Source organism: Lytechinus pictus, chromosome 14 (assembly GCF_037042905.1).
Source record: "Lytechinus pictus isolate F3 Inbred chromosome 14, Lp3.0, whole genome shotgun sequence".
In the NCBI taxonomy this organism is placed as follows: domain Eukaryota; kingdom Metazoa; phylum Echinodermata; class Echinoidea; order Temnopleuroida; family Toxopneustidae; genus Lytechinus; species Lytechinus pictus.
Genome location: NC_087258.1, coordinates 2,006,726 through 2,027,977, shown reverse-complemented (window position 1 = coordinate 2,027,977; position 21,252 = coordinate 2,006,726). Strand labels below are relative to the sequence as shown.

The 21,252-nt window shown below is 34.3% G+C and overlaps 1 protein-coding gene across 1 annotated transcript in view; it reads left to right on the top strand.

Moving 5' to 3' along the window:
• Positions 1-11,593, top strand: part of LOC129276062 (calmodulin-binding transcription activator 1-like) — a 36,071-nt gene extending 24,478 nt beyond the window's left edge. The window contains exons 16-19 of the mRNA XM_064109127.1: positions 269-343; positions 1,089-1,282; positions 1,694-1,774; positions 8,513-11,593. Of these exons, the coding sequence (XP_063965197.1) occupies positions 269-343; positions 1,089-1,282; positions 1,694-1,774; positions 8,513-8,567 (405 nt within the window). The 3' untranslated portion in view covers positions 8,568-11,593. The remainder of the gene's footprint in view (positions 1-268; positions 344-1,088; positions 1,283-1,693; positions 1,775-8,512) is intronic.
• Positions 11,594-21,252: the final 9,659 nt, after the last annotated feature.

The following is a 21,252-nucleotide window of genomic DNA, read 5'->3' as shown; positions in this document are numbered from 1 at the left end:
TTTACCCCTGCAAAAGGGAGTTTGCAGAGGGTATTTAGGAATAAGCTTAAGGTTTGGCTTGGCGGTCAGTCTGGAGAGTTGTTGGGCTTGTTGTGATGTAGGTATCACTGGTATTCACATTGTTGTGCAAAAGCACATGCTAAGAATGCCTCTTGCATGTCGCACCATTGTACATACCTCTGTCTTTGTACAAGTACGTTGCCCTTAACCGCTCCTACCTTTGCATCATTTGTAAGTTTGTTCTTGCAATTTTGATTGTTTTTTACAGGGAAGGCAACAGCAGAAACAACAAGAATTGGAAGCAGCGGTCATTATCCAGAGCTATTACAGGAGATATAAAGAGGTTGGTCAACTTTTTTTTTTATATCTCCACTCAGTAATTCTTACATTTTTTCTGCATATGAAAGGTCTGTAGATAAGTTTGAATTCAGTTATGCACAACAGACCACAAATAAGACTATTGAAAGTACATGTAGAAAAAGATAGTCATGAAAACATACTTATATCTTAGTTGAGTAAAAATCATCAGGGTTGATAGTTCAGCATCAAGACATAAATGCATTTGTCACTTATATAATACCCATCTTGTCAAATTCACTTACATACAATGCATACAGGGATAGCAAAGAAATAACCATTGATACTGGAATGGCTACCCCTTACAAATAGAACCCATTCATTATTATTATTTGACCAGGTGGGTGTTTCTTAGAGCTGTTCGTAAAATTACTCCAGACTTAACGTATGACTGGTACTTATTCTTAGGTGCTACGTCAGTTACCTAGGGGTTTGTCATTGGTGACACAACATTTGCTCCTGCGACAATTGCTCTGCGCTTAATTTCGTCTAAGATGTAGGGTTAGGGTTGCAATAGGGTTTTATGTTAGGTTTAGGGTAGGGTATAGTGTTAAGCCCAGTGTTGAAGTTGGTCATTCAATCAGTGGGGAATTTAGAGCAGAGCAAATGTTGTGGAACCCGTCAGTAAGCATAAGAAATGGTAACCAGTGGTTTGTAAGGTCATTCGTAACTCACAAACAGCTTTATAAAACACCCACTTGCTTATCACATTGCTTTTATATCTTACTCAGTATTTCCACTACAAGTCCATGTCTGAGGCTGCCAGGGTGATTCAGAACAAGTTCCGTTCGTTCCAGAGCTACCGACAGTTCCAACGGAGTCGCAGGGCGGCCATCATCATCCAGAATAGCTACCGGACATACCGTGCTCAAGAGCAGTTCAGGAAGAGCAGGGATGCAGCCATTCTCATACAACAAAGGTTTAGGTAAGGTTATGACTTGTGTTATTACATGTAAAGCTAATCTGAAGCTTGGCATTTTCAAATGATCATCTCATATTTGAATGAAGACGTTTCCTTTCTTTTGCAAAGCACTTGTCAGACGTAATCTGGAGTACGGGAATAGTGCCTGGCATCCTTGATAAATTGTGGATATCGGTAAGCTTGAAAGAGTCCAGAGTTGTGGGTCTACGTTAACACAGTATCTTATGTGGAAGAGTTTTGGACCTAAAATTGATTTCAAACCATGTAATTGATTTTGAAAAATTTATGATTTGATTGCAAGGCATGTGAAAACTTCAAATTTAACAGCAAATCTCCTCCAATTCCCTCTATGTCAAAGTATCGAAGCTCAATTTGTTTTCTAAATTACCAAATTTTTAAATATGGTTTCTTTAGGGATAAGCGGAAGGCTCGGATGAAGCGAGAGCAGGAGGCTGCCCGGAAGATACAAAGATTTCTAAGGAGGTACCACAATAGGTGAGTTGATAAAAGGGAGTGGTACATGTAGGTAGGGATGATATCAGGATGAAGAGGGTGGCAGGGGGAAATATTTAGGGAATATTGGATGGCCTAGAGTGGGATGCATATAAATATTGTTCTTCAGCGAGTAACATTATTTCTACGCATCCCACGAAAATTGGTCATCTAATATTATTATTATTATTTAGATACCCCACAAAGCTAAACATGAATATATAAAGCCCCCAAAAAATGTTTTTACTCAGCATTTTACATGTATGTCAATCCTGTAAATCATGAGCATGGCGACTGAGTATTGTCATTTTTCTTTTAAAGAAATCTCTGCAAAGTTGCATTAGCTATAGTGCAAGCGCATTTGAATTCAATAAATTGATGCAGTTTCTCTCCTTTGCCACACCTGCTGGCACTAATACGCAAATCAATTTCATTGTGACCTAACAATAGCTTCATGAGCACAATCATTTATTAACCAATGATTATCTTGTGGGCGGGGCAAAATATTCATTTCGTCCAATATTATCAATATTGGATGGTTTTCATAGGCATGCACGTTGAAAATCAGTTTAGTTTTAACATTTTGCCTCTTTGAAACAACCTCGCAAGAGGTCAAAAAATATCTGCGCCTCTAAAACCCAACATCCGGGGAGTGTTTCATCAACATTTTCATCCGACAAGTTGTCAGATCTGACATCTTTCTCTGATGTTGATTGGCTGAGAGGTGCTGTTACTATGGTAACTGTCGGATAAAATGGGACTTGTCGGATAAAACGTCCGACAAGTCCTTTCATGAAAGGCTCCCCTGAATATAAATAATAGTGGATAAGGGGCATGGATGGTGGAGGGAGGATTAAGCACATTTTTACCAGAGTTTAAAATTCACAAAATTAGAAAAACTTCAGCCCATTGTTTTTATTGAGTTCTTGTATTAAGCGTGCATTAATGGTCACACGTACTAACAGACTAGTACATAAATGTATAATTCATGTTTTTTCAGAGATCTTACTACTTGGTTTTAATCTACTAATTTCACTATCTTAATCACCCAAATTATTTGAAGTGTTTGATGTTTCAATTCAAAGCACTAATTCTGAACATAATTGAAGTATTAAAGTGAACCAGGTAACATTTGTCATTTTTAAGTGATTGACTCTCTTTTAGATTTTGACAATTTTAGTTTACGTTTCTTTCAGAAAAAAGGATGCATTTAAGATAACTGCATAATCTGAGGTCTAACTGATTAGATCTAATGCAGATTTTATATATATGCAAAATGATATTTAAATGAAATACCCTTTTCATCAAAATGTTTCTGAGTCAGTCCCCCCCCCCCTCACACGTGACAGTGCCACGCCAGTACACCAGTGTTAATATGTTCTAATGATTAGCCTTATACAGAGCTGCCAAATAGTACGATTTTGTCGTATTCCGTACGATTTTTCACTTAAAATACGACACTAGGATTTTTACAAATAAAATACGATTTTTTGAAAATATAGCTATGGCAAGATCGACATTACAGAAATCCACCTCGGGCAATCATTATTGAAAAATGTTAAGTTTTGGTGGCCCGAATCGGGCAACCAATAATTTTCACAGTAGCGCAATTTTTCTCCCGATTTTGCACGCATTTATCAACTTTTTACAGTTCAAATTGCAACCAATTTGTCATGCGCCCTTTTTGTTGATCTACACACAAATACACACACACATGACAGTACATAGGCTTACCGCTATAGCATACAGTAGCTATTATCCAGCCGGGCGGCCGGCTGGCGTGCGTGAGCTTTGCATGAAACCACTGCAGCTACATGTAGCTATCTGTGCGCTATCAGCCTATTCAGACTCGGGGAGCTATGATACGAAATGTTGCTGCTAAGAAATCTTCCACAGAACTTTGAAAATCTATGTCAAAGTCACATTTTACAACAATGAATTGCCCTTCTACAGTCCATATTACTCAAATCTGGTGTAAACTGACTATTTGCAAGCATCAAAAACAGGAATTATGACCTCTCTTTTGACTCAAAAAGACCGATTTCCAAATGTATTGATACACATAAAAACACATAGGTGAGTACATCACAGTCCCATATGTGCATTTGTATGTATGTTGATACTTGGTTTCTTTCGAAGCTGTGTCTTTTCTAGCAAAAAATAAGCAGGCCGTTTTTTTCTTTTTTGTTTATAAATGACTTCTTAAACCACTCTTCAGAAAGAAAATACTTTGGGAAGGCATTTCATTGATATGAAATGTGAATTTTTCAAATATTTTGGCAAACAAAGTAAAGGACTTCTCACACTTTTTTTCCAGATATAACTTTTGCCGTTTTCTTATTATTATTTTTTTTTTTGACAGTGGTTAAACCATATAACCCTTCCCATTGAATATGCCTGATTAAAGAATATGTTTCTACTGAAAAAATAATACAAGCGAAATTAAGGTTATAAAAATTGAAATGCGCCATCCCCAAAAGGTGAGTGAAAATTATTTGCTCAATTGGCTTAAACTGTTGCTACGTACAGCTGTTAAAAATATTTGTAATGGCTTCTCATTTTTACCCCTTCCCCATTTTTTATTAATTTTGTTTCATTAAGTTTTTTTTTCATTTTCTTTTGTTTCTTTTTTTCTTTATTTTTTTTTCTTTTTTACTTCTTTTTCGTGTTCTGTTTTTCTTCATTTTCTTTCTTTTGTTTTATTTCACTTATTTTTTTATTATTTTTGTTTTCTTTTTGTAATATTCTTTTAATTTTTTTTTGCTCGTTTCCCACTTTTATGCATTGTTCTAATTTTGCAGCATATTTTTCTGTGATTTTCTCCGCTATAATATGCTGCAAAAGAGAAAACAAAAATAAATGGGATTTGGAGCCTGTATAATCTAGGTTTTAGGATTCAAAGAGGAAGAAAGGAAAAATCATTGTTTTGTACATTTATATGAGTTAGCTTTGCACTATTTTTACTATTATGAGTGTGTGTCTATACAGAGATTTTTTTTAAAGTCCACACATCCTGGGAACAATACATTTTACTCTCTTTCAATCATTTCATATTTACAATGATAGAACAATTTATATTTTACCACAAATCAATTAGCAAAGTAAAATAACAGCAAACAAGATTTACATACAAGATGTACAAAATGAAAGTGACTTAGTGGTAGTGGCTGCAGAATTGATATTTCAGAAGTTTGTTGTATTCATTTTTAATGTTTTTCTTTATATTTTTGGGGCCACCAAACTTTAATATCGGGCCATCAAAACAAATAATTTGAAGGTTTTGGTGGCCCGAACGGGCCAGCACTAAAAAAAGTTAATGTAGAACCTTGCTTGTCGGATGTAAAAATTACAGTGAGCACAACAAAATAATGAGATGTATAGTAGGAAAGTACATAACGGGTACGAATAGGATTTTTTGTCTAAAAATAGGATTTTTTGGGTGAAATAATAGGATTTTTTGTCAAGTGTGGTTGGCAGCTCTGCTTATACATCTAATAACAACCAACAAAATAAAAAACAGTTCACCATGCCCTTATTTCACACACTCTGGTTTACCATTTGATACCTGATTCATATTTTGTTCAGGACTGTGATGTTTCATAATGTAATTAACCTCCATTCTCAATTGATCTTGTGACCTGAAAAGGGTACATCATTTTGCTGCCTTCTCATTTGGTTTTCGTAGCCCCCTCCCCCCTCCCTGGGATCATATATAACTCTTCTGCTTATTTTTTATCGGGGGGGGGGGATGGTAGGAAATCATGGTAAATACTTGTGAAAACGATGCAAAAAAAAATGGAATTTGTTGCACCTGTACTGAAGGATGGATCCATGTCTTTCATCTCATGCACAATCCTCCAAGTGTCTTTTCATCACTAATCCCCAAATAATAAATCCTTAAAATCTTCCTTAACATCTATATCCATTTCCAGCCATTTCAGAAGCTTATAACAAAATATTGTGTCTTGCTATTGTATTCAAGTTTATGACACCGGGCCCTGCCACTTTGCTGATGTTGAAGAGATAAACCCTGTTAAATACTAACCATTCAAAAGTGACTAAAACAAGTTTTTGTTCATGTAGTATATGGGTATTTTCCTCCTAATCACATAGGCCCGAAATCACAAAGGTGATTTTTAAAACCCTCAGTTGAGCCCATGGTTTATGCAGATTTCTTTTATGAAATAAGCTTATTTACCGCGTATATTAAAAAATGTCCAATGCTGATGCTGCTTTTGTCACAGTGCACCAAATTGACGCCTGTTGCCGTGGTTATCCACGCTATCTTATTCATGAGTCCGCTGTTTTGAATAAATGAGTCCACTCTTCAAACAGTGGACTCATGAATAAACCATGGCAACAGGTGTCAATGTGGCCCACTGTGACAAAAGCGCGCATCAGCATTGGACATTTTTTTAATATACGCATTAAATAAGCATAATTTATACAGGAAATCTGCATAAACCATGAGTTAAACCGATGGTTTTTTATAAAACACCTTTTGTGAATTCGGGCCATAGTTGTGAATATGCCTAATATTACCTTAACTCATCTTCCTAACCATCCTTACCATTCATCACATTCCGATCCTAAAAGAGTTTTCTGGGATGTTTGAATTTAACCCACATCCATGGTGAGTTGTGTGTTTCAATGCCGTACATTTACATTTAAGTGTATTTTTTTTAGCTAAAGAAAAAATGGAGTTGTGATATAAAAAGTGTCCTTCCTTTATGAGTTTACAAATTCTGCAATTCACTGAATTCTTTATTCAAGTGACCAGTCTGATTTTTTAAATCAGGAGAAAATAATGTTTATAACCTAATTTAAGATATTTTTGTTAGTATAAAAATTCAAATCTATGACTCATTTGTCTGTATTACATATGACCTAAGATGTACATGTAGGTGCTTCAGGATAAGACTTGGCGTAGATGATCTACATTCATATGTAATTCACCCAAGTTTTGTTTCTAAAAATGCTCCTCTGATAATAGCTTAGCCCCTTCTCAACTGCAAAAATACTTAAAATACTACGATTGTACTTCATTTATACATAACTCCACTTTCTCTTTAGCCTTTATTTGTCCTTTGTCAATCCTGTGTACTTACATGTATTTGCATGTAAACTTGTAATCAATGTTTACATTTACATGTATTGATATTGATTAAAATTGTTTGATTTAGAATATAATATCTGCTTGTATTCATATGTAATGTGTATTATTCTTATTAAAGTCATTTTGTTTGGTATTGTGTCATAAAGTTAGGAGAATTTTTCCCCCAAAGCAGATGCATTTCATTTACAGAATATAGAAAGAATATCTAGAAATAATTCAATATCATTTGTATCATGTGTACATGAACAGTTTTAATTTGCATGTTTCCCCATGCAATGATAAAGTACATGTCAATCAATGATTGATCATTGAATGGTTTTACATGTATGTCATGTTGTTGCACACTCTGAATTAAATGTTTTTTTTTTTTCATTTTAGTTTTTTTGTTGTAAATATTATAGTTGTATATTAAAACTTATATAGTCATAGTCCCACTATGTACTTGTGTGCAATGAAGTGTTTTGTGTTTTTTACTCTCTATTGTCTCCGAATAGTCTCAGCAATATTCATATCCTTAAAGGGAAAACTTCTTTTTTATGAATGAAGAATGATTACTGACCAATAAAAACAATATTTTCACTCTTCATGCCCCTCTATATCTCCTCCCCATGTTCTTCTCTGATGTACTAGCTTTTCCCCCTCCCATCTAAATAAAAAAAATGTGTCCCTTTCTTACGTTCTAAGCTGCCTCTGTGGCCCGTATTCTGAAGTCTGGTTTAATTCAAACTCTGGTTTAAAGTTGTGGTTTAACTATGGACAGCCAATAGTTGCATTAATTTCAACAATATAATATAAATGTATCAGCTAACTTTTCGCTGAAATCATTCTTAACTGTTTCGGAAAGATAACTTTCTTCACCATTCACGAGTTGGGAAGAGCACAGTAAGCATAAGAAACATGCAATGTAAGGAACATTTTTGACATGTTTGGCTTTCCATAATTTTAGCACAGAGTTAGACCATGGTCTAAGTCAAACCTGACTTCATAATACCGGCCTGTATCTTTAAGATATATTTCTGTGCATATTTATATACACCTGTACATATACATCTGTATTAATATGATGCACACTTAATAGACTTTATCTTTACTGTTAATTTTGTGTGCTTGATCGATAGTGAATTTGGCTTAGCTCTTAATTAGTTGATATTTTTCTTGATTGAAGTTTTGCATGTTAACTAAGAAATAAATAAGAGGATACCCTGGTAACATGCAACCCCCCAAAAACCAAATAAATTGATAAATTTATTTTGCATTAAAATTTAATTTAATTGGGTGCCCGACCATATTAAAGTACATGTATTTGTGTATTTATGTCTTGTTTAATACACAAACACCTTTCAAGCATGGATGAACTGAATTTTTTAGGATGATTATCTTTGTCAGTTGCTTTCTAATATCAAATTGCTAAATCTGTAAAGTACATGTAAGTGCTGGATGGGCGATCTATAGTAAACATGTAAAAAATGGCAGAGAGATATTCAATGTTTGCTACACTCATGCATTACTTGAATGTGAGATTATACTTTTACTTTACTGCCCCTTAAGCAAGGCTTTAGAAGGCTTTAAGCACGGTATAGATGTCATAATTGATAATTGTTATTATTATTTACTTTCATCATCAGGGTGATGAATCAAAAGAAGAGACAAGGTAATCGGATGAAGCAAGTGACCACTTGACTGAGGCGAGGCAGACGGAGGTTCAAATCTCTTCTTGATTAGTATACATCATAAACCACGCCCTTACGCTACGACACATCAATGAGTGGATGATAGATGAAGCGCAGCATTCGATCTCTCTCCCTCTGAGAAATGGTCTGGAATGCAGATCGGTTCTCTCTCTGAATTTACCATACCCTTCGTGATGTGGTGTGTGTTTATTGGCTTGGAGGGAGATTAATGGCCAGAAGAGGTCCAACTGCGTTAAAGTACAAGAACGTATGCTGCAGATTTCAAAATATAATGTTGGTATTGACGTCTCTTACAAGATGAATGTATATCAAGGAGGTGATTCTCTGAGAATTAGGGTAGCAGCTGAGGTTTATTGAAGATTGAACTTGTTAAGCTGTTGACTACTGAATTCATTCTGTTATATACATAGCCTGCGTACAGGGATCTCTAGGTTCCAGTAAGCAATGGGTTCAGAAGGAATGTGGCTTTTTATCACTTTATCAAACTGATTGATCACAGAATAATTTCCTGAGAAGGAGTATATTAACTAGTGACCATGGTGGCTAATGATATTCTTACAGTTTCAGTAGGTTTGGTTTTGATATATTTGTAAAAAAAAGCTTTGTACATACAAGCTGCTGGTACCTACCATGAAAGAATAGTTTTGTATGAAAGGGAATATCAGCTCATGATCACAAAGTTTGTTGGGATTCTGTCAGATTCAGTAGGTCTGGTTTTGACAACAAGGATGCTTGTGTGTTTGTACCAATGACATAGCCTCCCGTGACTAAGAACTCTGCATGGTGAATACAGAGACTGTGGTTATAGCTTTATTATGTAGTCTCAGAAGGTACTGGTTCTGGTCGTTGTTTCAAGCTGGAGGATGACATTAGGTGAAGGGCACCAAAGGCGTACTTACAGCTTTATATTCATACTGTGTCAGGAGTTGTCGAAATGATCCTTTACTATTTAAGGCAAGATTAGAGGTTGACTCCGCTCCATTTCTGAAGTTGCTATTATAAAGTAACCACTATTAAGATCTGTTTATTTCTTGAGCTAATTCTGGACTATTACAGCTGAACATAGCCAGAGATGGAGTATTATTGATTTCCTATGGTTGGTAGTATTCTTACATTGATTCAGCTAACCCTAACTGAACACTAAATGTGACCTGTCACCCCAAAACCAACAATAAGTCGACCAAAATGAATACTGAGATTTTTATTGAGCTTGAAAATTAATTTCCTAAGCTTTAAAATGATATGTAACATGTTAGAATTGACCAACAATAACCATTACAAGTACTTGATTGAATGCAGAGGAAATTCAGCAAGAGCTTAAAAAATCAGGAAAAAGCAAGGTTTGAAGTTTGGGGTTCACTCAAGCATGAGATGTTTATACTGTGTAATCTCACTGAAACTCCCAAGCAGTCTGAAAAATAGTGTCCAAGAAACTCTTGTATCTTTTCTTTTATTCAACTTCACAACTTCAAGTTTTCACAGTATGAAGAAGAAGAATGGCTTTTTCAGATAAGCTATTTTTTTAATTTTTTTTTTTTAGAGACTAAATGACTATTTTGGCTATTGACAGAGAACCTTACCTGGTGACTTATTGGTGGTTTTGGGGTGGTATGTCATAAATATGCCATTAAGGGCAATGCTGATTGTGGAGAAGTGGGTGTGGGATTGATTGTGGAAATAATCAAACTCCAGCACCGAAAGCCCTCTCTTTTGCTCCTTTCTCTGAGATACTGTGATCAGATCAAACTTTGCTGCTTTCAGGCAGAGGACACACCAGATCCCGTCTTACAAAGACTGAAGATTGATCCGATCAACAACAAATATGGAAAGCCAGCAAAGTCAACATCTGCACTACAGTGTACATGTTTGTTCAAAATGTTTTCTAGATATGATGTATGTTCATACATTCATCATTTTCTAAAAATTGCATTGTGTTTCTCTTTGTTTACAAGGGACAATGTGTAAATTTCCTATACAAAAATTCATGACATTGTTAGATTTCCATACAGTTGAGATTGATTGGATCAATCGCAACTATTCGTAAGACGGGACCAGATTACTAAAGCTATACCCACAAGGTGACTCCAAACCGATTGATGATAGTCCTTTTAAACTATAGCTTTGGTCGGTCTGGAATCGGTTTCCCCAATGTGAATGTAACAACACTTTGGAAGAACATACGTAGGCTTTATAGTGATGTACATTTTGCAAATTATTATCAGTGATACAGTATATCACATATTAACGATATACAGTTTATACAATGTACATAGACAGATACAGTTATGCCTTGTAGTTTGATTATCTTCTATATACTGTATGTTCATCTATGTGAAGATTTTAGTAGGAAAACCAAATAATGCATTTTAGCATTGGTGCAGTATGGTCTAAAGTATTTTGTATAAATATATCTATGAATATAGAGTATATTCACCAAATATTCACTACTTACTTAGATATCACTAGATGACCTTGGGTAGATGCAGACATCTCAGGTCTTCATGTTTTCAAATGAAAATGCATACGCATACATGTACATGTATTTTTATCAGTGTGCAAGAGATGGCTTAAAATGTGAAGAACTGGTAATTGCAAAGCATACTCTGGGTGAAATTAAGTGTTAACTATTTGGTATATGAACTATTCTGTTGCCAAGTAAAAGCTGATGATGTACAGGGATTTTATATGTCCTTTTATATCTCCCATTTGTGATATGATTTTTTTTTTTTGCTTCCTCTCAGAAATTGTATGAAAAAACTATCAAATATCACTCCCGAAATGTATTCATTCTACACTTTTCACTTTTATAAACCACCTATTAGGGCAGGCCCCTTTCTCCTTGAAATATCATTGATTAATCTGGAAGGAATTGAGAATTGTAGAATATGCTGCAGTCATATACATGTATGAACAACTTCACATATATTTTCTTTAAAAAAAGTATTCAAATATGAATGAATTGATCAGGACAGTTTGGAAAGAAAACTCATGAGATATTTTTGAAGAATTAATGCCAAAATTAAATAATGCTGATATATTTTATATCAAGTGATGCACAATAATCACATATTCTCAGGTAGCATGTGACGTGTGATAAAGATTTGTTTTTAAAAAATTGCTGCGACTGCTCTCCAAATGTCTGTGCCCCTTGATTATTCATGCTATTCAACTTCATGGAGTATGTCCTCTTTCCATGTAACCGGGACCTGTGTTACAAATGATTGTGATTGCCTAGATTGATCACAACTATGGAAAGCCAATAACATTATTTTCTAATAATAATAATAATAATAATAATACTAGCTTGATTAATAAAGCGCTGTTTGCCTGAGGACACAAAGCACTGCTATTATTACCCTTGCTTGAGCTCTAGCTACAAGTTTTTCAATGGCGCTCAGTGCAATGGTACATTCAAGGAAATAATCATGCTGGGTACCCATTCACCTCCCCGGGTTGGGTGCAACACAGTGTTGATAAATATCTTGCGGAAGGAAAACACACCATGATGGATTCGAACCTAAGACCCTCAGTTTGAAGGGCGAGAGTTAGAACCACTGGACCATGACGCGCCCACAGACTACGACTTGAATGCGTATCCCCGTACAATCATGTCCTTTAATATAAAAGTAAGAGCTGAATTTATAAGGAGCTTTGTGCCTGAGGATACAACGTAATTAATGTTACTGTACATTGGCTTTAGCTCGAGCAACCACTATATCAACAGTGCATTGTGTAGGGGCGTCATGGTCTAGTGGTTAAGACTCGGGTCTTTCAATCTGAAGAACATGGGTTGATTCCAAGCCATGGCGTGTTTTCCTTCAGCAAGAAATTTACCCACATTGTCCTGCACTCAACCCAGGTGAGGTAAATGGGTACCGGCAGGAGGTAATTCCTCAAAAAGCTGTGCGCACCAGAATTGGTAGACCAGCTTAACCGGGGTAATATAAGAGCGCCTAGAGCACCTAACAAGGTGGATTTGTGCGTTATACAAATCCTATATTATATAACATTATTTGATATATCAGTACGACTTTCATGTTCAGAATGGTATAAGTGCATTTGATTGTAATCAAAGAATTATGGTGCTGCTTTACTTTCCTTGGCTAAGATTGATCAGAACAATTGCAACTCTTGTAACGCAGGGTCCTGGGTCTCGTCTTGCAAAGAGTTGCGATAGATTTGAATCTTCTGCGATTGATCTGAAATTGCTATCTCTTACCACCACAATTATGTAGATCTGTTGCAATTTGGGTGAGACAAGGCCCTTGTTTGTAACGGGCATCGAATTCAATTCCACGTTAATTTCGAGTAACACCCCCTAAGTTTCCAAAAGATAATGCGCACATTTGCTCTTGACCTGTGAAAGTAAAATGGTTTGAACCGCTGCACAACTTGTTTCTACTGATATAGGATAATGGAAGAATGGAGAGTATTATGTATAGAAATATAGACAGTTGGCAGTGTATGAAGTGCCAAAGTTATGAAGTGAATAGTACATGGTGTAAACTATGTTATATATGAAATTATTTACCTGCGATAGCACAATTTAACATGGTTTTCAATGTTGTATCTGGATATATAACTGTTTATATATATTTAAGCGTGCTTGTTGCTTTATGCATTTGGACAATCATATAATCAAGTATTTGCTAGCATTATACTCCTAGAATCTACATATTTACGCAGTTTAATGTATTGAGTCGTTTTCTATATAAGCAATGCAAAAACAGTTGTTGAAAGTTTATAAATATCGGTATGTACAAATAGAAGTAGCCCTGAAATAGCTTTGAAGCATTTGACAAGATTGTGTTAGGAATTTCTGAAACACAATTGTTCTGACTATATTTACTTTATACATCAATAGCAATTTGTATTTATATTTTTGACAATATTTTTACAAAAAATAAAGGTATGTTCAAGAGCCCCGAAATGGAATTTTCATAGAATGCCACAGTGGCAAGCAATTTTATTTCGATGAAATAGATATATAAGGTTTTTTTTGCAGTTGATTTGGCCACAATGACTATACTTTATACCCAGAACTAACTTTTAAGTCTTTTAGCTCTTGACATTCGTTTGAATCATACAGTGATTGCAGAAGAGGAATAGAGTATAACCGTCAATAAGAGGTATCTGCCTGGTCATTATATACCAAAGAGGTTTTGAAGTTGAGATCCTATGTTTAGGTCATTAGGGGAGCATTCAATTAAAGAACCTGTCGGACATTTTATCTGACAAGTCCCATTTTTCGACAGTTACCATGATCCAGAAAAGTTGTCAGATCTGACCACTTGTCCGAAAAATGTTGATGAAACGCTCCTGATTCAAATTTCTATGATAATCAAGAAAATCTAAATTGTTTAAATTTAATAATCACCATTATACCAGAAAAATCAAGCTCCTATTTGTGGGATATATAGGGAATGATTTCTCAGAATAATAATCCGCAATGGGCAGATTCTCACGAGTCAAAAAATAATCACTTTTTTCCCCTGCAGTAGAAAATGCAAGCCATCATCATATGAGTAAGACTCGCATTCACCAGGGGGCCGTTTCATAAAGCTGTTTGTATAATAAAGTTAAGAGTGACTTTTAAGAACGACTGGTGATCCTTTCTTGTGGTAAATAATATAGACCATTAAATGTTCATTGGTGATTATTTACGTGTAAGAGAGGTTCACCAGTCGTTATTAAAGTCACTCGTAACTTACAAACAAGTTTATGAAACACCCACCTCAGTAGAAGTGTGTCAGAATCATATCAAGATTAACTGTCATCTTGGTTGATTGTGGGCATCATCTATAAAGCAATGTCTGTTAGTTTACGAAGGGAGAACAGCCTATACGATTACTGCATTCAATCATATATTATAATAAAGCTTCAATGATCAATATGGCTAGAAAAGTACATCTACTTCTGCTACTCTTTTCCGCACAAGCTCTTTCATTATGTTCTCTTTTTTCCTTGCTATGCCTATGCAAATGTGTTCTCTTTTGTGTTTTTTCCCCAAGGTGATACTCAATATATATATATATATATATATATATGTGTGAAGTTATACATGTACTACAGCTTTGGCAACTCTTTTATTTAAATATTGTGTGAAAGAAATGGATGAAGAGATTAATTATAGAATTATAGAATTATAGAAGAAATTATAATTGGTATGGTGTCGAAAATCTGTCTATCTGACGGTCAATCGGATCGGGGTCGCCCTAGCCACTAACCCGTCTCTGTGGTCTAGTGGTTAAGGCACCGGCGTTCAAAGCTGGGGGCCCGGGTTCGATTCCCGGCAGAGACATTTTTTCGGCATCACCAATTTTTCCAAAAGGGTAGATAGCTCTGGGGAACCTTGATTTAAGCTACGCCTACCATTGTTCTCTTCATCCATTTCTTTCACACAATATATATATATATATATATATATACATATCCCTGCAGAATACTTCAAAGTGCCAAGCTTATGCTAAAAATATATTCAAGTTTTGAGTGGATTTGATTTTACCAAAGGTATTCATGTAAGATATCTGCAGTTATATATATCTGCACTGTACATGCATTTGTGTATAATCAGTGTAAAAAGCTTTTGGAATACTATTTATAAGTGTTTTTTTTCTCTATATTGCCTATAATATGTGTGCAATTTTTTTTTTTTTTTTAAGTAGACTTTCTTTTTTTAAGCGCTTTGACTACAGTTTTGCTACTTCTTTTTGTATCTGATTTGTTTAATAATGAATGAGTACTATGCTGTGCAGTTGTAAATCAATGCTTGCATAAAAAATATTTATTTTGATTTATTATTACTGTGATGGTTTACTGAATATACAAAATATTTTTTTTTTTGGAAGGCTTCTGAATATGAATGTATACTCCAGATGGTTTTAAAGGTCTGGGGAGGAGTTGTATTCATAAAAAATGGTAGAAATGAGAACCACACTTGCACTGCAAGCCATTTTACTATATGATTTACAATTTACTATATTAGCACAATAGATCTCATCTAATTAATTACTTCTGTTGTGTGTTATGAATTGAATATATATTTGTTTCTATTTGATTATACCACAATTAATCTCGTTGATCGAGTGTTGAGAAGGGTGATCAATTGTTTTTTGTAATTTCCATGTGATATATCCAATACGTAATGTACTAGAGATATGTTTTATCAGATTCATGTATACGTCCAATTTCTCATCCAAAGACCGTCACATTTGACAGTAATGCATCTTGTCTCATTTTTGTTGCGCTTTGTTTTGTTTTATCTTGTACATGATTTATAAAGGTTTTGTTTTAAGTGGTCGAGCATTGGAATACAATATTTTAGGATGACTTGTTTGTATTCATTGTTGAGGATCAGGGTCAAGTAGCACAAAGCCAGTTCCACTAATCTTCTGATTGTACATTGTGTTAAATGCTATTGAAATGGGTTCTAGAGCCAATAGCTTCACTTTGTTAGCTGCTTGTAATCATAGTCTTTTGACAAGGCCTTGTGAGTTGACTGTATTCTTCATCAAGTAGTGGCTGAAACGAGACCAGCGGTCAAAGAAGAGAGCTGGCGAAACCCGGGTGAATGCGAGATTGTTTTGGAACCAGACTTACACTGCTTGCAATTTTGTAAGCATGTCAATGCCTGATGGGTGATGAGGACATGGGACCTGTATGCTCGCTTCTATGGTCCTGATCATCGGGGTTAATTGATGTCTCGTTCACCCAGGTTTGAGCGATTAGTCTTTTCTTACTAGTCGCTCAGTTCCTGAAATACAGATAGATAGATAGATAAATGGATTTTATTAAAAACATCATGTATCACGTAAATACGTATCATATACGAGCCTTGTCTAAAGGCTATTGTTATTAATGCATGATTACATGTACATGCTACTGTTAAAAGCTTCTGAATCCTGCAATGTTATTGGCGTACAATGAATTTTTTTAAATATTTGTCCATGTAGCTGATCTGCAACTCGCTTTTGACCTTTTTCCTGCTGTTGCACCATTGCGTATCATTTCTTCTTTTTTTCTTTCTTTTTTTACGAGGGGGGCTGTCTTCATGTACTCTTGTTAGAATCATGACCTCATATAGGACATATAACAAACATCTTAATATGCAAAGAAAATTAAATTGTAGAGTTTGTGTTGATTAATTGTACAATACATCCAGGTCTGATAAATGGGTATGAATTTCTGAATTTTAAACAATGATGATGCTCTCACTTCGAAGGAACACATTCATTACAAACCACCTGTAAAAAGTTCTATTTCGATTATGTAATGTTGCTGTATTTCAATTTTTTGTTCTTAGATACAACTTTAGCTCAGAATAGAAAGAGGTAATTTCAATGAAAACAAGCAGAATTCTTGTTAGAAGGAATTTTTCAGTAAGAGTATTTATATGAATTCTTGATAAGGAAATTCAACAAAAATTGAAGAATCAAATTAATTGTTATTATATATGATGTAAGGTTTATATTATACTTAGTCTTTGCTAGCCTTATAAAGGTCATAATTTTGATAATTCATGTAAAACATAATTTAATTGTTCAGCTGAATGTATATATGTTAAGATTGTGCTACTGTACATGATGTGTTGTATATTGCCCCTGGAGATTATACACTATTTAGATACATACTCTCATCAGTATTATATTTGTTATAGAAATAGGCTCGTACCAAATAGTTTTAAAGTTTTCTATAAAAAAAATATATGGGCTAATGTTTTTAGCCACTCGATAGGCAGCTAGTTCTTTCTGAATTTTGAAATTTTGCCGCTGGGGCGCTACAACCTTGTATTTCAAAATTTAAAATTTTTGAGAGCAGCTTAGAAAAAGTTTTTTTAAAGAAATATGGCAATAGTGGCAACTTCATAATTGTCTGAAAATAATCATCTTATTCATGAGGAGAACTCAGGCGGAATAATGTTTCTATTCATGTCATAATTCTAAAATAGAGCTTTTTCCAAGCTGGCCTCGTTTTTTTTTTTGAGATATGAAGTTCTTTGTTAGTTTGTTTAATTGCACTAAAGATTATTTTTGTTATTCTCTTTTTATTTTTATTTTTTACTTTTTCTTTCTCTCTTTTTTATTGGCAAGAATATGATGTTGCAATTTAATACCAAATATAAAGTCCTTATTCTTGTCTATAGTCATACAAACAATGACATCTGAATGTGCTACATTTATGCCCATGCACACTGGATTGTAGGCTCCATTCTCACTGACGATATTTCTTGGTTGAAAATAAAGTGAACCCATTTATTGATCGTGCCTGCATCAGCGATGCACTACTGGCTCGTAGAGATAGCTCGTTCTAGTTCTGTTTTGCTCAGAACCCCTATTTCTGCCATGTTGAATTAGTAGGACCTTACTTTTGTATTAAGTTTGAAATGATGTATGTTATGTTAAAATTTATTTTGTAAGCAATGATAGCAGTAGCATCAGAAATGGGTTCACAGATACTTGATTTACAGTGTTAATGTAGATAAAAGTTGCAATAGTAATGATATTACATGGTATTGATAATAATAATGACAAATGTAATGATATTATGATAAAGATAATGTTTTTGAGAATTAATGATTTTGATAATAGTATAATACGTGGAAAGGAAAGTGCTTTTCAATATAGAAGAAAAAATAAAAATATATATGAATAGTTAATTAATGATGTATGATAACGATATCATCAGTATCAAAAGATAATCCTTTCAAGTCTGATCTAAATTTCTGTGAAAAATAGCTCTTCTTCCTAGAAATTGCGACAATGTAATTTTTTTTTCATGTCCGAAAGGTGGCTTAAAATAAACAGACAAGAAAAGAAATCTATCTTGTATTCATCGACCCCTTTTTCTTCTTTTCCATGTTTCCATTGAATTGTTCTTTATCATAATTTTATAGTTTATATACTTACTGAAAGTACCTACCAGGTGTAGTCAATTAATACATGTAGATACAGGTAGAATTATACTGAAATGACAGATGTTTTTTCTTACAAGTGCTTTTATAAACTAGTATTTCTTTTATAAACTAGTATTTTTATAATATAGATAAGACGTTTAATCAACAGTAATATTCTTTGAATAAATATTCAGTAATCTGTCAAGCTATGACAATTTGATTCAAGTTGATGGTATTTTTTCCATCTTCTTTGCCTTGCCATATTCAAAACACTTTATTATTATTATTATTGTTATTATTTTTTCATTGTAGCTGACATATTGTATTGCTTGAATACAATGTTTACGAAATCCATACCCATAAATATTTGAAACTGATGACTCAAACATTAAAAAGATGTATTCATACCCAAACATGAAGAGAGAAATACGAACATTGAAAGTGGACTTTTTACAGGCTTATGGATGTCCCGTTAACATTTAATGTAAATGGTCACTGCTAAAGGATGTAAGAGTATATTATGAATTATTCGATTATAAACTATATGTGTCAGTTTGAGAATCTTTAATTCTAAAGATATTTTTCAATACTGAACCAACAGTCCACCACAGAAAGGTTTGAAACCCAATAGTTGGCTTAGAAACCACTGGTTGAGTGCTGACCTTTAAGATTTACATGTACATCTTAAATCAGTAACTCATATAATGATAAATATGTTGTATGATCATACGTTGCAAAATCAGTTTGTTCTTAGATTCATGTTGGGTTACATTGAAGCTGAATAGAAGTGTCACTGTCGATATACTGTTATGTAATGTTTACAAAGTCTACATGTTCATATATTATGGTGGTATTCAATGTGAATATTTGCATTTTTCTCACATATACATAGTTGCACACACTAAGTTAGACCATCTCTTTAAGATTGTACAAAGAGAAAAAAATGAGTGGCAGTAGAAATTATTGGATAGCTGTTGTTCGCTTGCTGTCATGGGTAAGATTTCAAGAAGTCAGGGAAAATGACTCATTGGAACAAGACGGATCTTTAATCATTGTTCTATTTGGAAGTAAAGTCCTTATGCATCTGAGTAGACTTTTTGAGTATAACAACTAATAGAAGTTTGGGACACTTTATGTTATGTCAACCTCTAATGGGAAAAAGGGTGGATATGTACCCTTTTATGTGTGTTTGAGGGGAGGGATTCCAAAATTAGAAGGGGGGGGGGAGAATTGTTACTGAAATTAAGGAGAATCAAGAATAATGGGATGAAATGTGAGAGTTTTTTGGCCTTTGTTAACAATTACAGCTTGTGCAAAAAATATTGAATAAAGTTGTGTATGCCCCCATCTATGGGCATGATAACAACTTTTATAAATGAACTTGAAGCACTTTTATAAATGTACTTGAAGCACTTTTATAAATGAACTTGAAGCCCCCTTCCCTCTCTGCCACATACATCACTTTACACGTTGCCTCAATTATGGCTGACATAGCTCTTTGCATAGAAAGTAACACCCAAACAAATCTGAAACCAATTAGGCAATCAAGGCTTTACGCTCAATATTAATGGAATATAGAAAATCAACCTGTTGTGTGGAGGGATTTTAATCCAACATTATCAATCGTCTAATTCTTACCAAATGAGTCATTTTAAGTCATTTTGTTAAATCATTATCAATGATTCTTTTTTTGTTTTTCTCTGAATTATTTATTTGATACAAACTGCCACTGTGGATATGCCACAATTTTGATATATATATTATAGAAGGAATGTTCTATTTATTTGCAATGAGTCATTTTGGTTTTGACAATAAATTCAGATAATTCCTCTTTGTAGGATTGAAATTACTGATAATGTGGTGATTTGATTGCTTATTTTTGTGTCTAAACATGGACCTATATATGTCCATGGTCTAAAGGAGCATGGAATTGTGAATTGCAACCAGGGGGAGTTTCACAAGGAATTTGATCTGACCAATAGGATGATAATTGAAACAAATTTGTATAAGAAAGTCAAGTGAGACTTTGGCCGGTATTCTGAACTCGGGTTTAAATTAAACCCTGGTTTAAAGTTGTAGATTAACTATGGAGAGCCAATTGGGGCACAAATCTCTATTAGTAGATGTTCATTTTATTAACTCTCATGACAATCAAATAATTTATAACTGTCTCAGAATGATAACTTAAACATTTTCTTCATTATGAAACCAAAATTAAATGAAATAATAAATATGAGAAATATACAACATAAGCAGAATTTTTGAGTTTTTGGCTCCCCATAATTTTAGCACAGTTAGACCATGGTCAAAGTTAAACCTGACTTAAGAATATGGGCCTAATGAGTGTTTTTTTTTTCCCATTTGCTTGAAATCTATTTTATTGATTGTTCATATATTATCATAAGCAATTGCATAAATTGTAATCGGTTTATAGGTTAGTATACCACACTTCATTGCATTGACAGTTTTCTTGAAGAACTTGTCACAGTATTTCTAATATTTTGACAGCATTTCAATCACGAATAGATAATGCATGAATAATTGCTTTTCATCAAGATGTAAAGTATATAATTCGTTGGATGGCCCCCTAGGTTTCCATGTGGGAAGGTTTGGCTCCACATTGTGAATCATAGAGGAGGGTGATGCTTAGCCATCTGATGGAAGAAGTACATGAAATGAAGGTGGAGAAGGAGAAGGAGAAGGGAAGGAGCAGGAGATGGTGGTAAAGATAGAGGAGGAGGATGTGGTGGTGTTGGAGGTTAAGGATCAGTTAGGTGGTGGT